The 14,307-nt window shown below is 52.3% G+C and overlaps 1 protein-coding gene across 1 annotated transcript; it reads right to left on the reverse strand.

The window, feature by feature from the left end:
* Positions 1–7,684: 7,684 nt before the first annotated feature.
* Sfn (stratifin) lies at positions 7,685–8,938 on the reverse strand. The gene has a single exon (XM_051171772.1). The coding sequence runs from the start codon at positions 8,822–8,824 to the stop codon at positions 8,078–8,080; it is 747 nt and encodes a 248-aa protein (XP_051027729.1). The 5' UTR covers positions 8,825–8,938; the 3' UTR covers positions 7,685–8,077.
* Between the last annotated feature and the right edge of the window lie 5,369 nt (positions 8,939–14,307).

Below are 14,307 nucleotides of genomic sequence, written 5' to 3' on the forward strand. Positions count from 1 at the left end.
TTTGGTCTTAGTGTTAGGGAGGCAGAGGAGTTGAGATTAGTTGGGCAGTGGTGGCACATGCCTTTAATCCCAGCACTCAGTGGGCACAGGCAGATCTCTGAGTTTGAGGCCAGCCTGGTCCACAAAGCGAGTCCAGGACAGCCAAGGCTACACAGAGAAACCCTGTCTCAAAAAAAAAAAAAAAATTTAAAAACCAACCAACAGAGCTGGAGAGATGGCTCAGTGGTTAAGAGTGCTGTCTGTTCTTCCAGAGGTCCTGAGTGCAATTCCCAGCAACCACATGGTGGGTCTTAACCATCTATAATGAGATTGGGTGCCCTCTTCTAGTGTGTATATAATTTATATATGTAATAAATAATAATCTTAAAAAAAACAAAAAAACAACCAACCAACAAAGAACAGTTGGAGGTAAGAAAAAGAAAGGGCCAGTTAGATAGCTCAGGAGGTCCTTGCTGCCAAATCTAACCTGAGTTTTGATTCCCACGACCCACATGGTGGAGGGAAAGAATTGATTTCTGCAGGTTGGCCTATTCAGACAAGTTGTCCTCTGATGTCTACATGGTGCCCATATATACCTACACACAAATTAATACACCTAATTTTCTTTTCTTTTTCCTTCTGTTTTTTGTTTTGTTTTTTGTTTTTTTGAGACAGGGTCTCTCTGCGTAGCCTTGGCTGTCCTGGGCTTACTTCGTAGACCAGGCTGGCCTCGAACTCACAGCGATCTGTCTGCCTCTGCCTCCCGAGTGCTGGGATTAAAGGCATGTGCCGCCACGACAGGCTCAATAAATGTAAGTTTCTTTCTTTTTTCTTTTTTTCTTTATTTTTTTTAAAGATTTCTTAATTATGTATATACCTCCATGTACTCCTGCAGGCCAGAAGAGGGCATCAGATCACATTATAGATGGTTATGAGCCACCATGTGGTTGCTGGGAATTGAACTCAGGACCTCTGGGAGAGCAGCCAGTGCTCTTAACCTCTGAGCCATCTCTCCAGCCCCAATAAATGTAATTTTAAAAAAAAATTAAATACAGCCGGGCGTGGTGACATGAACCTTTAATCCCAGCACTCACTTAGGAGGCAGAGGCAGGTGGATCATTGTGAATTCAAGGCCGGCCTGTTCTACAAAGCAAGTCCAGGACAGACAAGGGTAACACAGAGAGACCCTGTCTCAAAAAACAAACAAAAAACCAAAACCAAAAACATTAAATATAAAGTAGAAGGGCAATTGTTAGCATGCACCTTCAATCTCAGTGTTTGGGAAGCCGAGGCCGGCATCTCAGTTTTCAAAGGCCAGACTGGTCTACATAGCTAATTCTATGTCATCCAAGGCAACAGGATGAGATGTTTTGTTTTTTGGGACAGGTTCTCTCTGTGTAGCCTTTGCTGTCCTGGACTTGCTTTGTAGATCAGGTTGGCCTTGAACTCACAGCGATCTACCTGCCTCTGCCTCCTAAATGCTGGGATTAAAGGCGGGCTCTACCGCACCCAGCTCAGGATGGGTGTTATACACACAAAAGCCACGCCTTTAACCCCAGCACTCAGGCAGAGGCAGGTGGATCTATGTGAGTTTGAGGCCAGCCTGGTCTACAGAGTGAGTTCTAAGCCAGTCAGGGTTATATAGAGTAACCCTGTCTTGAAAAATATAACAACAATAACAACAACAACTTTATTTACTCTGTATGGCTGTGTGATATATGTCCCCAGGTGCATGTAGGTACCTAAGAGCCCAGAAGAGAGCATCAGATTCCCTAGAACTCAAGTTACAAGTCATTGTGAGCCACCTTATGTGGGTGCTGGGAATTGAACCCAGGTCCTTAGCTACAACAGTAAGCACTCTTGACCCCTGAGCCACCTCTCCAGTTTTTCTTACTTCAGAAACATTTTTATTACATTTATTTATGTGTATGTATGTGCCTGCACGTACAGCCAAGATGGCCGTCAGAGGACAACTTCTAGAATCCTGTTCTCCACCCGGTGGGGCACAGGAGCAAACCTGGGTCCTCAGGCTTGCCTTTACCCAGCATGCTTCCCTGAGCCCAGGGTTGCTCTCTTATCTCCAGACAGACTTCAGTTTCCCAGCCCTGTAAGGAGAAGGTCGGGTGTAAAGCAGGGATGAATCAGCCGGACCCCCCAGGCTGCCATACCTGTCTACTGCCCCCACAGACATTCCTGGCTCCTGACTCAGTGGGGAGGTGGAGCCAGGGGGGGAGGAGAGGGGGGGAGGGGGACGGGACTCTTGGGAGGGAGACCTACCATGCAGAAACCTGCCTTCCCCATCCCACACAGAGCAGAGGTGGGGGATGGTGTGCGCCCTGTGAGCCAGCTGAAGAGCAGGGACAAAGAGTGGAGCTGGTTAAGGAGAACTAAGCAGGTGAGCGAGCCAAGCTGGAAACTGCATGGCTCTGCTCTCACGTGCTCTAAGACAGCTAGCTGCCTTCTGCTGGGACCTAGGGCGGAGGACACCGATAGTGAGTAGAGGAAGAAAAAGGTTTTATTATTTGTTTGTTTGTTTGTTTATTTTTTGCAGGGTGTGGTGGTGCACACCTGTAATCCCAGCACTTGGGAGGCAGAGGCAGGGGGTGGATCTCTGTGAGTTCGAGGCCAGCCAAGTCTACAAAGGGAGTCCAGGACAGCCAGGACTACAAGAGAAACCCTGTCTTGAAAAACTAAAAGAAAAAAAAAAAAAAAAGAAAGAAAAAGGTTTTTTTTTTTTTGGTTGGTTTTTTAGTTTTTTTGTTTTGTTTGTTTTTAGAAGCAGGAGCAGGATAGCCCAACATAATGCATGCTTCTTGAATGTATTTTTAACTCATAAAACCCCAACACACAAAACAGATCTATGTGTGGCTACTTTAACGACAATGTGTGGAAACAGAAAACCCTTGCCACTTGGGTCCTGCCGGGAGGCAACCTCTGAACAATTTGAAAACAGGTGTTGTAATTCCAAGACATGGGCCTGAGAGTCAGAGCCTGTCCCACTCCCAGCACAAGCAGTGGTCTAACCTTAGCTATTGAGTTACTTTGAGCCCCAGTTGCTTCAGGGATAAACACAGATATGATGCCATGCCTCACCTTGAGGATAAAGATATGAGCCTGCCTGGCACAGACTCATCATGGCAACTATGCTATTACTGCATCCTGCTCTCTGGGAAGAGGGAGGATGGGGTGCCCTGGTCGGGAAAGCCATCTTGATGCAAACATCTGAAATCAGGTTTCCTGGAGAGGCCTGGGATGTTTGGATGTCAGACACTGTGTGTGTGTCCATATGTATATATGAGAGTGTGTGTGTGTGTGTGTGTGTGCATGTGTGAGTGAGTGTATGTGTGTGTCTAAGTGTGTGTGTGTGTGTGTGTGTCTCTGTGTGTGTCTGAGTGAGTGAGAGTGTGTGTGTGTGTTCCTGGGAAGAGTACGTTGCTTTCCAGGAAGAACCCACAGTAGCCTTCTGGTAATGTCTTTCCTACGTTGCCTGGTTGGTTCTGCCTACCACTTGCAACTTTGAATCTACAGAGCCAATTTGATTTTCTTTTCCTTTCTTTTTTCTTTTTTTTTTTTTTTTTTTTGGTTTTTCGTGACAGGGTTTCTCTGTGTATCGTTGGCTGTCCTGGACCCGCTTTGTAGACCAGGCTGGCCTCGAACTCACAGCGATCTGCCTGCCTCTGCCTCCCAAATGCTGGGATTAAAGGCGTGTGCCAGCCGGCTAACAAATATATTACGAACTTATTAATGGAGAGTACTTCACTTATAACCCCACTAACCTAAACAATGGGAAATGATGATTAAAGACTACAACAATGAAACCTTAAGGATATCAGTTTCGAGAACAATTCTCCTGGCGGAATCAGCAGGGTTCCTTAACCTGGAGCAACCAGAACCCGGAACCTCAAGGCCAGGGAGTGGTGGCTCACGCCTTTAATTCCAGCTCTCGGGAGGCAGAGGCAGGTGGATCGCTGTGAGTTTGAGGCCAGCCTGGTCTACAAAGTGAATCCAGGACAGCCAAGGCTACAGAAAGAAACTCTGTCTCGAAAAACCAACCAACCAACCAAACAAACAAAAAACCAGAACCTGGAACCTCAGCTGGAGCCCGGAGCCCTGAAGCCTTCTCTCATTGGTTCTCTCTAGGAGCGTCTAGAATGGAGCGATGAACAGCCAAATCTATCCCAAGTCTCCAAAGGCCCCGCCTCTTGTTTTTGGCTCACATTTATACCTCCTCTCAGAATTTGTTCAAGGATGTTTTTCAGCTGGTTAAAAACCAATCTCCCCCACATGGTAGTTCAACTTCTAGGAGAATAAACACCACCTGCTCTCTCACAAGTCTTTTTCTCATCCCCCACTTGTGATCTAAATTAAAAAAAAGATGTTTAGCTCTCCTTCACAGATGGTTCCTGGGGCGTGTTTTTCTCTCCTTGGTGTTGGGGTCTGAGCCTAGCACACTCATATGCCAGGCACATATTTTTCCACTGACCTCAAGTGTTATTTTTATTTATTTTGGTTTTATATTTGGTTTTTCAAGACAGGGCTGTCCTGGACTTGCTTTGTAGACCAGGCTGGCCTCCAACTCACAGAGATCGGCCTGCCTCTGCCTCCCAGGTGCTGGGATTAAAGGCGTGCACCACCACGCCTGTCGGTTTATTTGGGTTTTTGTTTGTTTGTTTGAGGTAGGGTTTCTCTATGTAGTCTTGGCTGTCCTGGAACTCACTCTGTAGACTAGGCAGGCCTTGAGCTCAGAGATGCACGTGTCTCTGCCTGGGTAAATGCTGGGATTAAAGGCGTGGCTGCTTCCACTTAAATTTCCTGAGGCTGGCTCTCTTGATCTTATGGAGAACCTGCTGATGTGGTCAGCTGGGATGCCCTGCCTCTGCCCTTGTAAGCTGGAGTTACAAGCAGGCCACCTATCACACCCTGCATTTGCTTGGGTTTCTGTGGCTCTAAGCACCATTGAGCCATCTCCCTAGCCCTTACAGACAGTTTATTTTGAGACCGAGTCTCACCATCTTGCCTCGACTGACCTCAGTTTGTGTGTGCACATGTGCCTGTGTATGTGCGAGAAGATCCCTGGAGTTGGAGTTATAGTGAGCCATAATTTTAAGCTCTCTAAAATTTATTTTTATAGGTGTTTATCTGCATATGTGTCTGCGTACCACACTTGTGCTTGGTATCCGTGGAAGTCAGCAAAGGGTTTCAGATTCCCCTGGGACTGGAGTTGCAGAGAGTAGTGAGCTGAAATGTAGGTGCTAGGAATCAAATAAGCCAGTGCTCTTAATGGCTGAGCCATCTCCACCCCAAAAGTTTTTTTTTTAAAACATGTAGACACAAAGGTGTGAGATCACTTTGGTGAGAAAGTATTGCCTTAAATAGCTACGATCGATCTGGTGCTAGTAATCAGTGGACTTCATGACCTCCAGTGCAGGCTGTCTCCTCTGGATTATCTGTGACCACCAGCACAGTACCTTAACAAAGCTCCCACCCGCTCATTTTCAGGGCAGCCCCACAAGGTCCGGAGCCAGCACACAGGCTGAGAGGCACAGGAGGAGTTCCTTTCCCAGGCCCTACCCCATTAAGAGAAAGTCACCAGACCTGTCTAGTGGAAAGAAACCGGGTCACCTACTGAGCTGAGGGGAGTTGCCTGCCCTAGCCCAGAGACTTTGGAAAGCCAGAAACCCTGAAACCTGACATATCACCAGGAAATGAGAAAACAGAGGGTCCTAAAGGCTCTGAAGAGATCCTGCAGCTTCTCAGAAGAGTTGGGGGCGGTAACAAGAGTGGGGCAGCATAGGTGTGGCCAAACTTGGCCTCTGGAATGCCCAGTAAGTCTGGGCTGAGTTCTCTTAACCCTTCCAGAAAGTTCTCTCCCTGCCAGGCCAGCCTTCTTACGAGGCCCACCCAGGCCAACTTTGGCAGTAACTGGGCCCTGATGCTTATTCTGTTTTGGCCTTAGAAATACTAGATAAAAATAAATAAAATAAAATTAAAAAAAAAAAAAGAAATACTAGATAAATCCCAGACGTAGTGACACTGGCTGGAAGACTTCATCAGTAGCATTTTGGAGCTCCTCCCTCCCCACATTTTGGTTTTCTTCGGTGCTGGGGACACGTCCTTGGACATTAGATAAGCCGAGCCACACCCTAGCCGATCGGATTAAAGGAACGAACCACCATGCCCAGTCTAGGAAGAAATTGATTCAATTCTCACTCCTAATCGTTTTTCAAAGGAGGACCCAATGGTTGAGACCCTTGAGCAAAGCAGCCTAAGCTTTGCACCCAAGGAAAGCCTTTAGCGATACAGAGAGGAAACTGAGGCTCAGGGAGGTGCCACGGTTTTCCCAGGCTACAAAGTCAGTCGGGGACATAGCCCAAGCCTGCTGGCGACCATCGCTGGTCTGCCTCTGACGCTCCAGAGAGAGTCTTGGCCTTCTTCCAGGCGATTCAGCCGCCGGCTTGGCCCAGACACCGCCAGGTGAGCGGATGACTCAAAGGGCGGAGATTAATTTTGCGCACGGCCCCGCCCTTGTCCCGCTGCTCCCGGGGGTGGGAGGGGGGCCAACTCCCGGGTCGGGCAGGTGGCGACTTGTTGGAGTGAAACCGGGAAGACGCCGCCCCACTTTGCGCTCCACGGGCAGCGGGGTCGCTGCTTCGTCTTTCCGCGAAAGGTAGCCGGTGCCGGCGGGGCGGGAAAACCCACTGTTCGCTCTCCTATTGGCCAGCCTGGTTCCGGGGGCGGGCTCTGTGGAGAGTCTGTCCTGTGATTGGGCCGTGCAAGCGGCGGAGCTCTGCGGCGGGCTGGTGCTTGTTGCTGCCTGCCGGGTGCTCGGGCCGTGGGCTGGTCCAGCTGGATCCCCTGCGGCCCTTCCCACCCAGCTCGCACGGTTCCTCGCCAGCGGTTTGGTTTTTTTTTTTTTTTGGTTCCCCACCTTGAATCGCTGAGCCTTGGGGAGCTTTCCCTTATCAGATCTGGTGGGGTTTTTTTTTTTCTCTTTTTAATGGAGGCACAATGCCCCTGCCTCGGATTGTGCACCCCTCAGCTCAGATCTGAGCACTGGTTGTGACCGTTTACCGCCTTCCGATCTGAGGTGCTCAGTGCCACTCGTGAATTGCCGTCTCCAAAGAGGCCACTATGCTCAAACTTCCCTGGCTTCGTGGACCCCTCTACACCTGAGCTTTCTGGCTTCACCGCCCACAACACCCACACACTTTTGAGCTGACTTTGTGCTCACCTGGCCTCAGCCTAAGCGCTGTGGGGGCTTCCCGATAGCCTCTCACCTGAAGTCACCCGACCCAAAATTCCCAGGTAACCGACACCGGCCCAAAGGCTCTTGTCACTTCCAGGTCACCCAGACAGCCCCAAGGGACAGCCCTAACTCAAGAGTCCCAGAATCAACTTCTTTCTCTCTTTCTGTTTTGGTTTTTCGAGACAGGGATTCTCTGTGTAGCCCTGGCTGTCCTGGACTCGCGCTGTAGACCAGGCTGGCCTGGAACTCACAGCGATCCACCTGCCTCTGCCTCCCGAGTGTTGGGATTAAAGGCGTGTGCCACTACGCCCGGCTCAGAATCAAGTCCTCTTAACCCACTTTCATTTTTACTCCCAGCCCATGGCCAATAACCGAAGAAGACAAGAGCGTCACGGGGGAAGTTTTATTGAGCGGAAACGTGATCACACCCAGCAAACATGTGTTCCCTCTCATTCTCACACACACACACTCACACACAGTCACACACACCCAGCCCTTGCCACAGTCCAGTTCTCAGCCACAGGGGTGGGAGCCTCCTCCATTCCGATCCCTAGCATCCAGGACCAAGAGGTACAAGACAGAGGCTCAGGGGGAGGGGTGTACGGAAGCGGTGGGGGCAAAGAGAGCGAGAGTGGACAGTTAGGAACACCCACCAGACTGCTGCCGTGAAGAGTGAAATTCCCCAGCCCCTGGTGGCCTCGGTTTGGCTGTACCCCTTCCAAAGGAGCCTTCGTGGGTGTGGCAGAACATTCAGGGTTTGGGAAGGGCAGAGTCTCGCTCCCGTAGTTAAGTCCTCTCTCTGCAGGCCGGGGACTGGAGGGCAGGGCAGGGCAGGCAGGTCTGTAGGTTTCTTCAGCTCTGGGGCTCCTCCGGAGCCTCAGCACCGTCTTCTCCCGCGTTGTCGGCCGTCCACAGCGTCAGGTTGTCTCTCAGCAGCTGCATGATGAGGGTGCTGTCCTTGTAGGAGTCCTCACTGAGGGTGTGCAGGTCGGCCATGGCCTCGTCGAAGGTGGTCTTGGCCAGTGAGATGGCTTCCTCGGGGCTGTTGGCTATCTCGTAGTGGAAGACGGAAAAGTTCAGGGCCAGGCCCAGGCGGATGGGGTTGGTGGGTGGCATCTCTTTCTTGCTGATGTCCATGGCCTCCTGGTAGGCTGACCGGGCGGAATCGATGATGCGTTTCTTGTCGTCACCGGTCGCCACCTCGGCCAGGTAGCGGTAATAGTCACCCTTCATCTTCAGATAGAAGACGCGGCTCTCCGCCTCCCCGGCCTCTTTGATGAGGTGGGAGTCCAGCAGGCCCAGCACAGTGTCGCACACACCTCGGAGTTCGGTCTCTACCTTCTCCCGGTACTCTTTCACCTCGGGCCCCTTGTCTTCTGACCCTTCCTCAGTACTCTTCTGCTCGATGCTGGACAGGACCCTCCAGGCCGCTCTCTGGCCGCCCACCACGTTCTTGTAGGCCACGGAGAGCAGGTTGCGTTCCTCGCAGGAGAGCTCTTCGCCTTTCTCCACGGCGCCCTTCATGAAGGCTGCCATGTCCTCGTAGCGTTCGGCCTGCTCGGCCAACTTGGCCTTCTGGATCAGACTGGCTCTCTCCATGACTCCGAGGACAGACAGGCGGACGGACTGGCTGCCTTGCGACTAACGCCGGATTCTGTGGCTCCCTTGAGCTGCGCCTGCCTTTTTGGCTTGGGGTGGCATGGCCCTGTAGAGGGTTGGGAGTGGCCTGGGCGGGCCTGGCCTCTGCCTCCTCCTCTTCTCCCCACACCCTTTCCGGCTCTTCCTTAAAGGTAAAAGGGCTGGGATGGGGGTGGGGGGTGGGGAGGGGGTGGCGTTGAGTCATCAGGTCAAGTCAGCAGGAGAAACCTGGCCGCCGGTCCTACCTGTACAGGCACCTTTCAGGCTCCACACTGCCCCCTGCTGTTCAGGGCTGCATTTGCAGGAGCGTTTTGAATTAGCAAAATCAAGATTGTCTTTCAGGATTGGGGGGGGGGGGTTGGGGGTGGTTAAGAATGGCTTCAGCCACTGAGGTCTTTTAGGCCAGGCAGAGCCCAATGGGCTAGTACAGAGGGCTGGGATGGTTCAGGTGAGAACGCATGTAATGGTGAGGCTGTATGGTTTCTCAAACACCTTAGCATCCATGACCTGGTGAAATCCTCTGGTGGCTCTGTAGGACGGCAGAGGTGGAAACATTAAGTCTCAAGGGGTGACACTGCTCCCTAAAACCCCTCCTCCTTGCACCCTGCCCCTTTGGCTTTTCTTGGAAGCCATTATCTGGAAGGGAGACTTCCTTCTGAGTCGGCCTGAAGGCATTTCTATCCCTTGGTCCTCGTTCTCTCTCAGGGTCCCCCTATGAACACCCAGAGTGCGCAGGTGGCATTTCAGGGTGCCACTTAATGAAGTGTTTAACGAGCGGCCTCTGACGCTTCGGCCCAGCCTTTGTAATTAGTCATCCAATAGGCCTGTTGGACACCTTCCCCATTACAGCACAATTTTCCCTTTCAAGTTGGTGGCCTGTTGCCACTTGTCTGAGACTTTACTCTCTGGTTCTCCACATCAGGTTACCTGTCCCTTCTAAGCCTGCCATCATTGTCACGGAGGGAGGGAGGGAGGGAGGGAGGGTGGTGGGGGGCTAGCCCTCTGACTGTCCCATTCCTCTGCCTGACTCAGACTGCCTTTCAGAGGCTGGGAAGCAGGCCACCGGGGTGCTCAGGCTAGTTTGGTCCCCCAGGGGGGACGCTACCAACCTGGGGAGGAAGACTGGGCTGAAAGAAAGGAGCCGGTAAGGACATACACCATTTTGTTTTATGGAGCAGCGATTCCGGCTCAGTGAGATGCCCCACTTGACTCCCTGGCTTGGCCTCTGACCCATGAGAGAAGTATCCTCAGAGACCATTTTGTTCCCAAACTCTGTCCCTGCTTGGTTGGGCCCCGTTTTCAAGCCCCACTAAGGGAACAGGCACTGAGGGATAGGTTCCTGCTTATCTGCCCCACAAAGCTTAGATGGGACTCCAGAATCTTCTCCCTGGGCCGGGCGTGGTGGTGCACGCCTTTAATCCCAGCAGAGGCAGAGGCAGGTGGATCATTGTGAGTTCCAGGCCAGCCTGGTCTACAAAGTGAGTCCAGAACAGCCAACCCTGTCTTGAAACCTCCCGCCCCAAAACAAAACAAAAGAATCTTCTCTCTGGGACCTAGCCAATCTAATCTTTGAACCAGGACTATTTCACAGCCTTGCTTGTCTCTTCGCTGTGTCTGAACACTCACTTTGCCTCCTGGAGGGAGATATTTAAAGACAGGATGGCATGTGTTTGTGTCACAAGAGCAGGCACTCTATTTTTTTGGTTTTTCCAGACAGGGTTTTTTGAGACAGGGTTTTTCTATGTAGCCTCTGCCACCCGAGTGCTGGGATTAAAGGCGTGTACCACCACACCCAGTTTATTTTTTTTTAAATCTGCATTGGTATTTTCCTTGAATGTACGTCTGTGTGAAGGTGTCAATTCCCCTGGCACTGGAATCACAGACAGTTGTGAGCTGTCAGGTGGGTGCTGGGAATTGAACCTGGGTCCTCTGGAAGAACAGCCAGTACTCTTAACCTCTAAACCATCTCTCCAGCTCCAAGTACAGACTCTTGAGAGACCCGAGTTCTGGCCAATTCTATGAGGTTTCTCAGGACACAGATGCAATTTCCTCTGTCTTGAGTTCCTGAGTGCTTCGCTTAAGTCAGGGCATAGACACGGAAAAGGATGGGAAAATACACTAACACTTCAAGTTAGGGGAGAGCATGGTGAGGCTCACATAGGAGGCGAAGAGACACACTGCCTCCCCCCACAAAATAAATAAAATGAAGAGGCTAGGGAGTGTAGCTGGGTTGGTAGAGTGCCTGCCTAGCATGTATGGAGTTTGATCGCAGTACTTCATAGACTGCTGCACATCTGTAACCTCAACATTTAACCGGCAGAAGAGGGTGGGGCACAGTGGCACACATCTGTAATCCCAGCACTCAGGGAGGCAGAGGCAGGTGGATCTCTTGTGAGTTCCAGGCCAGCCTGGTTTACAAAGTGGGTCCAGGATTGCCAAAGCTATACAGACAAACCCCATCTTGAAAAAACAAGGGGTGAGGGGGTGGGGGAGGAGGCAGAAAGAGGGAAGAGGAGGAGAGTCTCTGCAAGTTCGAGGCCAGTCTGGTCTGTGTACACAGTGCCACCATGCTGGCTTCATGCAGTGGTTCTGGGGTTGTACCCAAGGGTTCCAAGAACTTTACCACCTAAACTCAGCACCCCCTCTCTGTTTCTGTTTTTGAGCTGGGTTCTACGGAATGAGGAAAGACCACAAACCATCCATGCCCTGTGACCCAGCCACGTGTCCACAGAAGAGGTCCTCTGCCCAAACTCTTCCCTTTCCAACCTGACAAATTGTTAAGTGCAGTTGGCACTGACGCCTCCCTTTCCATCTGGAACAGTCCTCTTAGCCCTCAAGGGCCTTCCTTACTCTAGTCACCTAGCCTGGGCCTCCCCAAGTCCTGGGGAGGATTTGGAGGTCCCAGGATGCCAGGAGCCTGGATGGCAGGGCCTGGCAAAACTGAGGCTTCTACTTTTTTTTTTTTTTTGGTTTTTCAAGACAGGGTTTCTCTGTGTAGCCTTGGCTGTCCTGGACTCACTTTGTAGACCAGGCTATCCTCAAACTCACAGAGATCCGCCTGGCTCTGCCTTCCAAGTGCTGGGATTAAAGGCGTGCGCCACCACCACCACCCGGCTTCTGAGGCTTCTTCTAAATCCAAGAAGGGAGTGTTCTCCTCACACATCTCCCACCCCCCCCACACACACCTTGAGGCAGGGTTTCTCTGTGTAGCCTTGGCTGTCCCAGACGCACTTTGTAGACCAGGCTGGCCTTGAACTCACAGCACTCCGCCTCCCGAGTGCTGGGATTACAGGAGTGCACCACCACGCCCAGCTCCTCCTCATGCCTCTTAGGCCAGGCACCTGGTGGGCTTACAGCCACGTTCTAGACCCTCACCATACCTCTTGCTGTTCTGTCTCCACTGAGGCCAGGCGGCTTGACACATCTGCCAGCTCTGGCCTGTAGATCCTGACTCAGTTCCTGTTGCCTCCCTTTGCCTCCAGGCTTCTACGTCCCAAGTCCAGGAGCCCAGGCAGGCAGGCAGGCCCTGGCAGAGCACAGAACATGGGACTCCAAGGCAGCTGTCTGAGTCAGCAGGATGAGAAGACTGGGCCACAGTGCAGGAGGCTCTCCTCAGCCTTTTGGTCACTGGCCACCTTTCTGGAGCCTCTTGATGACAGCAAGAGGAACTCTCAGTAGTTAAAAACTTTTCTAGTAATCTCTGTCTTTGAAATGATCAGATTCTACAGTTTGACCAAAAGTTCGTGGTTGGCTGTGAGGACGCAGCTCAGGGCTGTGTACCCGTTGCCTTCAGGAAGGGATACCAGAGGATGTTTAGATGACTCAGCCATTTGCTTTTTTTTTCCCCCTAAAATATTGCTGTTCGAAGTAGCCCCCCTGTGCTATGCCAGCCTAGGGTACCAGACAGGGTGGAATTTATGGAACACAGCAGAATGAGGTCAGCATGCAGGACTGCATTCCAACTGGGTTGTAAGAGGCCTTGGGCACGTCCCTTCCTGCCTCTGGGCTTCGGCCTCCCCACTGGTAACAGGGGGTTGGCAGCCTGCTCCTGGGTACAGCAGTTCAGGACTTTTCCAAGGCTTCACTTTCCCCTGCTGGGGTGAGAGGCAGATGCTCTCACACACCCACAGCAGGGCCCCCGCAGGCCCCCAAAAGAAAGTGGCACAACACACTATGGCAAGGATAGGGGTGTGTGTGTCTTTATTTCTGTTACAAAAGGTAGTGAACAGCAGGTGAGTCGCCTCCGCCCACCCCCGACCATGCTGGGCGCAGCTGATTCTCCCAGGTCTGGTCTGGTTCCCTTTGGGTCCTTGGAAGAACACGGAGCTGGCTAGCCCTTGGTGCCTGGGGCCAAGGATACAGGCTCACACTTCACATCCTACTGGGGGGGGGGGGGAAATAGGGGCGTGGGAACAGTGTGGGGGCCCCCCATTGTGCTTAGAACAGCCGCCAAACTTGTTCAGCAGCGTCACCAACACCCAGATAGCTCCTGAAGGAACCTGCTTGGCTTGCCCATGGCTCTGCTGCTGACTGGGGGCTCTGGGAGGAGAGGCTGTAAGGCAAGATTCCTGAAGAGTCTTGACAATTCACGAATCTGGGGAAGGGGCAGGAGGGGAGGAGGGCAGGAGGGGAGGAGGGGAGGGCGAGGTTCAGCAATGTTACAGTATTGTGTTGAGGCTGCAGTATGGCTTTCTACACTCCGGCCGGCAAAGAGTTGGGGTGGGGGCCAAGAGGTCAGCGCCTGCCCACTGGGGGTGGAGAGGGGGTTAGCTCTAGAGAGCACACAAGTAGGACAGGCTGGGGGGACAGACCCTGTAGGCACAGATGGTGGCAGATGGGCCACAGGTTAGGCGGGTGGAGGTGTGGGGTGCCTGGCTTGCCCCAGTCCACTCCTGGAGAGGCAGAGAGCGGCAGTCCTCAGGAGCTCCTTAAGGCCCCGCACACACTGGACAATCCCGGCAGGATGGCAAAGGAGGAGAAGAGAGAGTGTTAGCTTAGCGGATGGATGGGTGGATGGACAGATGGATGGAGGGAGGGGTGGATGGAAAGAAGTAGCCTATAGGGCCCCAAGTGGGGTCAAGGGCTACCACAGTACCCTCCTCTCTCCCAGAAAAGGGCCAAAGCTCAGGCAGCAGGCAACAGGCAAGGAAGAGTTCAGCAGGAACAGGAAGCAGGGTGCAGAGGTGTTAAGTGACCTGACTGAAGGCCCTACACACCAGCACCAACAGCCCAGGCCCCTCAGAGCAGGTGGGCCACCCTCCCAGCCTCATCCCTCGTCTTCTGAAAGGACAGGTGCTCTAAAGAAGCCTAGCCCAAGGAGGGGGTGGGACAGGACTAAGAGCCTTGTGTTTTGAGGGTGAGCCCTGAGGACTTGCCCCTGCCAGCACACATGCCACACCACACACCAGACAGATGGACAGGCTCTATGGGGTTGGTGAGGCATG

Source organism: Acomys russatus, chromosome 29, assembly GCF_903995435.1.
Source record: "Acomys russatus chromosome 29, mAcoRus1.1, whole genome shotgun sequence".
Taxonomy (NCBI): Eukaryota; Metazoa; Chordata; class Mammalia; order Rodentia; family Muridae; genus Acomys; species Acomys russatus.

Coding starts and splice junctions, on each gene's coding strand:
- Sfn (XM_051171772.1), bottom strand. CDS start 8,824: ATGGAGAGAGCCAGTCTGATCCAGAAGGCCAAGTTGGCCGAGCAGGCC.